We start from the raw sequence: 8,587 nt of genomic DNA on the forward strand, positions 1-8,587 counted from the left end.
CATCATCTCAGTGAAGCTTTTTCCAAATGAAATTCAACAGGAACCAGCCTTTATTTGGACTGTACACTCAGTAAAATGCTCAACTTTTGTAGGCATGTCAGCAGTTCTTACAAAATAAGTTGTATGTGCCTTTTATTACTGTGCTTATTAAGTGTAGACTCAGGAATGTTGGTGTTCTTGCTTTTGCCACTGTTTCATTTTGGAAAGAGGCAGTTGATTCATTCTCTAGAGAAAGATGGCCATGGAAACGTAGGACACATAAGGTCAGTCACACAAAGTGGCCCTTGGTGGAAGTGCTATCATGTGGTGATGTGGTCCTGTGCTACCTGGCACAGTAGCCACTGGCTACTGAGCACTTAAAAAGCAGTTGGTCTGTGACTTCCCTGGTGGCACAGTGGTTAAGAATCTGCCTGCTAATGCAGGGGACACAGGTTCGAGCCCTGGTCCGGGAGGATCCCACATGCTGCAGAGCAACTAAGCCCGTGCACCACAACTACTGAGCCTGTACTCTAGAGCCCGTGAGCCACAACTACTGAGCCTGCCTGCCACAACTACTGAAGCCCGCGCACCTAGAACCTGTGCTCTGCAACGAGAGAAGCGACCGCAGTGAGAAGTCCGCACACCACAATGAAGAGTAGTCCCCGCTTGCCACAACTAGAGAAAGCCTGTATGCAGCAATGACGACCCAACACAGCCAAAAATAAATAAATAAAAAAAATAAATTTATTAAAAAAAAGCAGTTGGTCCAAGTTCATACTAGCTTGCTAGGACTTCATATAAAAAAAGAATATAGAATATCTCATTAATAATTGTTTCTATTGACTTCATGTTGAAATGCTAATGTTTTGGGTTGATGGGTTTAAATAAAATACATTATTAAAATTAATTATACTATTTACTTTTTATTAGAAAATTTGAAATTACAGGTATGGCTCTCCCCTAACTGGACATCTTGCCACAGTTGCTCAGGGCTCTAAGAGCTGGCACAGGTTCTGGGGTGTGTGAATGGACTGCCTATTCCTGGTGGGAGCCCTTCTGCCATTTTTTAAGGGTCTTAGGCAATTTCTTTCAGTGTCTCAGTGATGTGACCTCTGAGTCATGGCCATGACATCTATTGTCCACGCAACGGTCATGTCAGGGCTGCTCTGGGAGCTGGACCCCAAGAGCTTGAGCAAGTCACTCACCCTTCTCAACCTCATCTGTGAAACAGAGTTAGATCGAGGATCAACAGGGAATAGTTAGGGCACATTGCAGGGGTCTCATAACTCCTATCCTTATTTAGGATACTGGAGGATGAGAAAACAGAAAACAAAACCATGTGTATATATATATATATATATATATATATATATATATATATATATATATATATACTTTAATCCGCAGTTTTTCTTTTCTCTGAAAGTGTACAGATGTTGGGATGAGAAAGCAAGATGAAAAGGCCACACAATATTATCAGCAGTGCTTATCTGATAGGCAGTAATTTGCATTTGAATTTTGGAGGAATTTTATTTTCTCCTCTAAGTTCTGTTTCCTGGTTTTCTATGTGCACTGTAATTATCGGAACAGAACAGGACAGTTGACTATCTGTGTGCACTAAAGGGAATACATGGCTGCCTTGCTGAAAGCCCATCTCCTGCCATCAGTGCACGTGCAAACACTGATTGTTTACAGTTCAGAATCTGGTGGTCCTGAAAGACAGTTCAATTGAAAATAAACTTGACCACATTTTGATATGATTGACAAGGATGTAGAGGTAGCAAAGAGAGCCGCAAGGTCTGTGCGGGCTGATCACTCAACATAGGAGAGAGATTTGACACCCTCCTCGAGGGTGTCAAATCGGATGCAGGTGTGTGACAAAGGGGACATTTTATGCAAGTTCCTGGTAGAACGGCCTTATTATCACACTAAAATGGAGGTAATGAGGAAGGAATAGTTGACCAGAGAGAACAGCATGGAAGGACCTGCCTAACATAGTGATGAGTGGTGACTTTTTTATTATGCTCTCTGGGCCTCAGCCATATGAGATCATAGAAATGAGAGATGGAAAAGACCTCCTGTATTAGGTCATCCAGCCCATCCCCTCCAGAGCTGACTGACCCCACAGTGTACTTTCCAGAGCTCCGTCCAGTTTTTCAAGTGACTCAACTGATGGAGTTTCCACCAGCTCCCAGAAGGTGCAGAAAGGTGGTGTCTGAGACAGCTAACTTGGATCTAGATTTATTCTTTCTCATGACGAAGATCCCAGCGATGATGCTTTGTTCAAAGAGAGATGTGGGGGTGAATCCCACCTCTGTCACTAACTTGCGGATGACTGCGGATGACCCCAGCTCACCTCATCTCCACATCCCCCTCCAAAAGTGGGGGTGCTTTGCTGGGCTCCTTCAGTCTGAGTGTTCTAAGACTTGGCGGCGGCACCTTACATAGCACTTTATGGTTTTCACAGCTTGTTCACATTTGTGATCTCATTTGAGCCTCACCATTCTTAGGGCAGGAGTTGATCTTATTATCCTCCTGGCCATCTCCCTGCCTTTACTGTTTCTTGTTAATCAGATGAAGCAGTTCTCCCGGGCAGTGGGTGCTGGGCCAGGTGGTCAGGCATTCCTTTTGATTCTAAGCACAGAGCTGCTTCCATTTGACCTCACGGGTACTATTATACCTTCTGAGACACCACACGGGTACAGTTTACTCTCCTTGAGGTGTGGCCTCCTTTCCCGGCAGTAGCACTGCTCAGGATTGTCCCAGGCCTCCTGTGGAACCTAGAGCTTTCTTGCCTGTGTCACCTGGTGGGACCTCTGGGAGCAGGGGGCAGGATTTCAGTGTGGAGTATGATATATTATCAGTAGATTGCACTTGGGGTCCTCTGAGGTGGTCACCCAGGCTGTTCACTAGTAACATCCATCCCTGTGTGATAAAGGACTTTGAATGGATCTGTAGGCAGGTTCATCCACTGGGAGTTAGTAAGCAGGGCACCAAGGGCTCATCTTAATAATTCAGATTCTGCAGTTCCTTTTTCTTGACCTAACCAATGATCTGAAACTTTCCCTAAAAGAAAAGAGGTATTAACATTTATTGCAAGTAGTTGGTCATTAAGATTTCTCTTAAAAATCATTACTTTTTGTTTCGGCTTGGGGATATTAAATTTTTAAACCAAGGTTCAGTAAGTATGTAATTAAAGTACATTTCACAATGCAACTAGTCCCAATAGAATTGTAATACAGTGCTGCTCTTAACTAGTTTATGAAACTGTATGAAGTATGACATGAGTCACAGAAATGGGGACGAGGAGCTGCCATCCAGCCTGGTCGGCTCCCTTGGTCTAGCCATGCTGGAGCAGCCCTCCACGCTGTGGGCGCCATCCTCCCCTGTGGCATCACTGTGTGTTTATGGCATTTCTGAGTGTCCTCCACGTGTCTGTGCCCACAGATATCCTTTTTGCCTCTCCACAGAACCCTGCCGTCTCCCAGTTTTTCTCAGTAGGCCCACGGGGTTATGTTGTGTAACTGCTTCATCACCTTGGGTTATTTGTGCTGTGTTTTGTTCTGCCTTTTGTATTTGTATGTGAAATATTTCAAACATACAGACAAAAAAGTGTTTTGCCTTTCTTCTTAAATTTTGTTTTTCCAGCTTCAGTCTGCAGTTAGGCACTTGGATGCAGAAAGGTAATGAAAACAATGATTGGGTGAGAGCTGGAACTCAGATCTGAGTTGTAGGATCCAGATCCCTGGTTCTGCCCTGTGCTGCTACTGTTTGCAGGAATTCCACGTGGATGTGGTAACATTCCCAGCAAGGCTGTCAGGGTTGGTGAAACAGCAAACCGTGGGTTGGAAACAGCAGTGCCGCAGGGGTGCATCTCCTGGGGCTGTGTGGTCAGTCTCCTTGCTTATGGCTTGGAGCAGGGCCAGAGAGCAAATACATCATCTTCCAACAGCTCTACCTCGCTGAAGGTCAGTGCCAGAAAGTGGCAGAGCTGAGACCCAAACCCAGGGTCAGAGCTGCAAGCTCTGGCTCTGCTCAGAGTGTTCATCATTCCCATTGACTTACAAATTTTCTTAAGTACTGTAAAAATAACGGAAAGAAATATTGTCTGTTTTTGAGAGTATAAGAAAAGGCACCCCTCTTATCATTTGTGCTTCCCTTGCAGATCCTGAGGAAACTAAAAGATCTCGCGTTGGATGCCGAATCAGAGCTGGAGAGACAGGATGAGGCCTTGGATGGCATCACTGCAGCTGTGGACCGGACAACCTTAACCATTGACAAGCATAATCGACGAGTGAAAAAACTGACCTAGAAGGACAAGAAAGCATAGAGGTGACTGCTTTTGTTGAGAATCACTTCTCTGAGTACGTTGTTCTCAACTCCTGCATGCTTCCTTTGAGATGAAGACCCCAGGAAGTCATTCCAAGCGCCCTGCCCCAGGAGGTGCACAGCTGCCTCAGGGTGAAGGGCTGGTGTTGACAGCTGTGAGCAGCTTAGCTTGGGGTGATTGTGGCTTCCACCAAGGGATTCCCTTGCAGGGAGCTGAAAGTGCAGCTGAAGGAGAGGAGTTCTGCCTGCAAATACAGCGAGCCGCTTCCTCCCAAGGCCCTCTCGGGCTGCTTGTGGAGTCAGGAGCACACACGCATTCAAACATGGGCTGAGCCCTATTGAGGTGGCCACGACAGCAAGGCGGCTCTTCATTCTGAGGGTGGGCTGCACCCAGCACTCAGGGACCACTTTGCTTGGCCACAATCCCAGGTCTCCAGTGGCACAACTAGCTGCATTTTCATCCTTTTTCCATTCTTGATAAGCATAAAAAGGTTGGTTTAAGTCTCTGTGAAAGAAATCTACTTATTTCTAACCCTCTGCCTATCTGAACACTCTAGGCATATCCTATGTCAGCAAAATCTCTTCTCCAGGATCACATTCAGGTCTGAGCCTGCCTTTCCTACATGGGCTGCTCAGCACAGACCCCACTGCCTTCACTTTGTTCCAATTTTCTTTGGTGAACAGGTCAGTTTCTTTTTGGTTGTATTATAATTTCGAACCAAAGCTGAGTCTAGTATACCTCAGGTCATCCTATAAGCACCTGAAATATTTTCACTGCTCAGTTTTTAGTCAAACATGAAAATAGTACATACTGCACCTATTTTAAAAAGTGTTAATTTTTGCTTTTTTGCCCCATTTCTACCCGGAAACAAAAGAGAAATGCTAGCTTTAGAATATTTTTTGAAGCTATGCATTGATGCTGCTTTTTGCTTGGTTTTGGGTATCTTAGTGTGTCCCTGGGAGAGCCCCTCATGGGGAGACAAGAGGAAAGTAGAGAAGTGGGTGACCTCCCCCGATTCTCACAACAAGCCACCTCCAGACTGCTTTGAAATAGCATCCCAAAGAACCTTGCACAGAGAGGCTCATTTAGACCTTGTAGAGATGTTACTTTGAAGCACCTTTCCTACAGCCCTCCTGGGATGGCGCTCGCAAGCCCTGTGCTGCCTTGCTGCACCACTCCACTTGCATACTAAGTCCTGGATCGTTTTAAGAATTAATTCACAGATGCAGTGTAAGTTTCCTGGGGCTGCCCCAACAAAGTACCACGAACAAGAGGCTTACAACAATAGGAATGCACTTCCGGAGGCCAGAAGTCCAGGATCGAGGTGTAGGCAGGCTGTGCTCCTTCTGGAGATTCTAGGAGAGGATCATTCCTGCCACTTCTAGTTGCTGGTACCTCTATGTATCCCTGAGCTTATGGCCACATCACCCCAATCTCTGCCTCCATTGTCATGTGGCCATCTTCCTGTGTTTCTGTGTCTCAAATCTCCCTCTCCTCTCTCTTATAAGGATCCATCCTAATCCAAGGTCATCTTATCTTGAGATCCTTACCTTGATGACATCTACAGAGACCCCATTTCCAGATAAGGTCACATTCAGAGGTTCCCAGTGAGTATGAATTTTGGGTCACCTAGGGATGCCCAGCCTTGTCATAGCTGACCCATTCCAAAAAGACATGGAAAGTAGCACTTTTAGAAAGTAATGTTCATAGGGGTCTTTCAGTTCTTTCCTGTTTTGCAATTTGGTATATTATATTCCTAGTCTCTGTTTGTCTTACTTGGTTCGTACTTACTAACCTCCAAAATGACAGGTGGATCTGTTCTGTCAAGGTTTCTCACGCTAATGCAGCATGTGAGCAGTTTGCTCTTGACCTTTCCTGGCACATCAAGTGATGGAGCTCTTGGAGCTCATGGTCATTCCAGGGGGTCTGAGCCCCATGCAGCCCCTTCTAGTGCTTGATGACAGGGAGGTCGGGGAGGACACGGCAGGTGTGAAGATGTGTCAACAAGGACAGTTATTGAGAGCTCATGCCTAGAGGCAGCGGCAGCTGGATCACATCCCTAGGGAACTTGGAGGAATGCTGGAGGAAAGGCAGCTCGTGCCCTGGGCACAGGGCAAGTGCAGGTGGGCAGGCTGCGCCCAAATACTGTAGCTTCTCACAGCAGCCCATGAAGAGTGAGTTCCCCTGAGGTAGAGTATGTGGTTCTCACCGTGGCCACACACTGGGCTCATGCCAGGAACTCAGAAGATACAAACACACATGCACACACGCGTGCACTGACCCCAGACCCCTCAGTCAGAATCTCTGAGGGTATATACATTACCCAGATGTTTCTAATGAGCAGAAGGGGAAGATCCACAGGCCAGGTGACTTACTGCCACTAGACCTGCTCTCTCTCTACATCTAGCTCTAGAGAGCCCTGAACAGCTGAAATGAAAACGAATCTGTCCCATTCATCATGCTCTTCTGAATCCAGGTGGGCACTGCTCAAGAGTTCCCAGTGCAGCCTCCAGCAGCCAGCCAGCCTCTGCTTGTCCTGAAAACAGATACCACCCAGCACTCATGTGGCATCAGGGCTATACACACCTCGGCTGCTAACAGGCCTCTGGAAAGCAGGGGGCCAGGACTCTTGGTGATCCCTCGCCAGGAGCAAGCCCTGGGCTCTCTGGGCCTCACGCTCTCCTAATCCATCACCTAGGGATGCATAAAGCCCAGACACTCTGGGCATGAAGGTGTGTGGTACAGAAGACATTGTACTGTTAGAGGATTATTCTCCAGGCCTTTTCTCTCCCATGAATAGTTAAATTGATAGAGACTATGGTCTGTTTATGTGGAGACTTACAGTGTAAAAAAAAAAAAAAAAAAGGCCATCAAGGGCCATTTTATGCTATTTTTTTTAACCTTGGCCCTAGAGTTAACTTTTTTAACCTTAACCCCTTCCAGTAGCAGAAAATCCATGTGCCAAACTGTTAGTCACCAAGGCTGAAACAAAATTGCCAGGAACCGTATAACACCAGGCATTGATTCCCACGGCACACTGATTCCCCACCCCACGTGCACTAATTCCACCTCCCATTGCTCCCTCAACTTATGGTGCACTGACTCTGTCTCCACACTTCAGACGTGGGAAGGACACGAGGGGAACAGATATCATGATGCTCCTAGAAGCAGTACCAGGGGAAGGAGATGAGCAGGTAGGCTGGTGATCTCTCCTGCCATCCTCAGGCAGCCCAGGTGGTAAGTGCCATGATGGTTAGAACCAAGTGGATCCCATCAGGTGAGTAGACCCTCTGGAGAGTGGCAGAAAGGGCACACTGAGCCTGTTGGCATCATCATCGCTGGTGTTTGGATCAGGACCCATTGTGTCTCCTGTTTTGTTTTTTACTTTCCTGATGTGGAGTATGTCCTCTAACATTGACATTGGGTTTATGTGTGGGGTCAGGCTCACCCACATGAGTACCAAACTCTATTTGCCGCTGTTTAGCCTGTGACTGAGGGAATTATGAGGGGATTATGTTAGTTTGTTGTCACCCCCTAAGGTGTTTGTACTTCCTAAAACATGTAACACTTCGAGCTCAGTTTTACACTCTGTAGAGGTGGGCAGAATACAAGACCCATGTCTGATGCAGCTGTGAGACCAATATTGAGCTGAAATGAAACTGCTTTGACATTTCATCAAAAATGGCTGATCCTTTTGTTTGTTTTGTTTCTATATAAGGGTCAGGTAGAAAATACTTCATCTTTCAAGCCATATGGTGTCTGTTGTGAACAAATGGCCATGCTGTGTTCCAGTAAAACTACCTGTGAGATTAGAATTTCATATATGTCATGTGTCCTGAAATGTTATTCTTGTTTTGATTTTCTTCGTTCAACCATTTGAAAATTCAGACATGTCCTTAGCTTGCAGACCATAGGAGAACAGACTGCAGGGCTTTGTAGTCACCTGCCCAGGTGGGTGTGTTCCCTTTGAGGTTTCACATAAAGTTGCCCAGCATTGTCTGTCCTGGAGGGCAACTTACTTCCCTCCTCAGCCCCAAACTCAAGCATGGCCTGAGCTCTTCACATGCCACTGCTGCTGGTGGCCAAAGCTGAGCCTAGGGTTGCGGCTGGGAGGGTTCTGGGTATTTTTGCCATAAAAAATAAAAAGGGCATAATGAAAAAGACAAAAATGGCATAATGAAACATGAAAAATTAATGACAAAATCTTTAAAAGATTTTATTGTGGAAAAATGAAAATACTAAAAATATTTTAATACAATTAAAATGTGTGTAGATTCA

The 8,587-nt window shown here is 45.9% G+C and overlaps 1 protein-coding gene across 7 annotated transcripts in view; it reads left to right on the forward strand.

Annotated features, from left to right (window-relative positions):
* SNAP47 (synaptosome associated protein 47) overlaps positions 1 to 8,129 on the forward strand; it is a 65,045-nt gene extending 56,916 nt beyond the window's left edge. For 3 of the 7 annotated variants that reach the window (XM_019937402.3, XM_019937401.3, XM_019937404.3), the window contains one exon: positions 4,145 to 8,129. In XM_019937402.3, the coding sequence (XP_019792961.2) occupies positions 4,145 to 4,291 (147 nt within the window). In that variant the 3' untranslated portion in view covers positions 4,292 to 8,129. The other 4 variants (XR_012331007.1, XM_073802916.1, XR_012331006.1 and 1 more) reach the window with 3 other exon arrangements.
* The last annotated feature ends 458 nt before the right edge of the window (positions 8,130 to 8,587 follow it).

Source organism: Tursiops truncatus, chromosome 3 (genome assembly GCF_011762595.2).
Source record: "Tursiops truncatus isolate mTurTru1 chromosome 3, mTurTru1.mat.Y, whole genome shotgun sequence".
NCBI lineage: Eukaryota > Metazoa > Chordata > Mammalia > Artiodactyla > Delphinidae > Tursiops > Tursiops truncatus.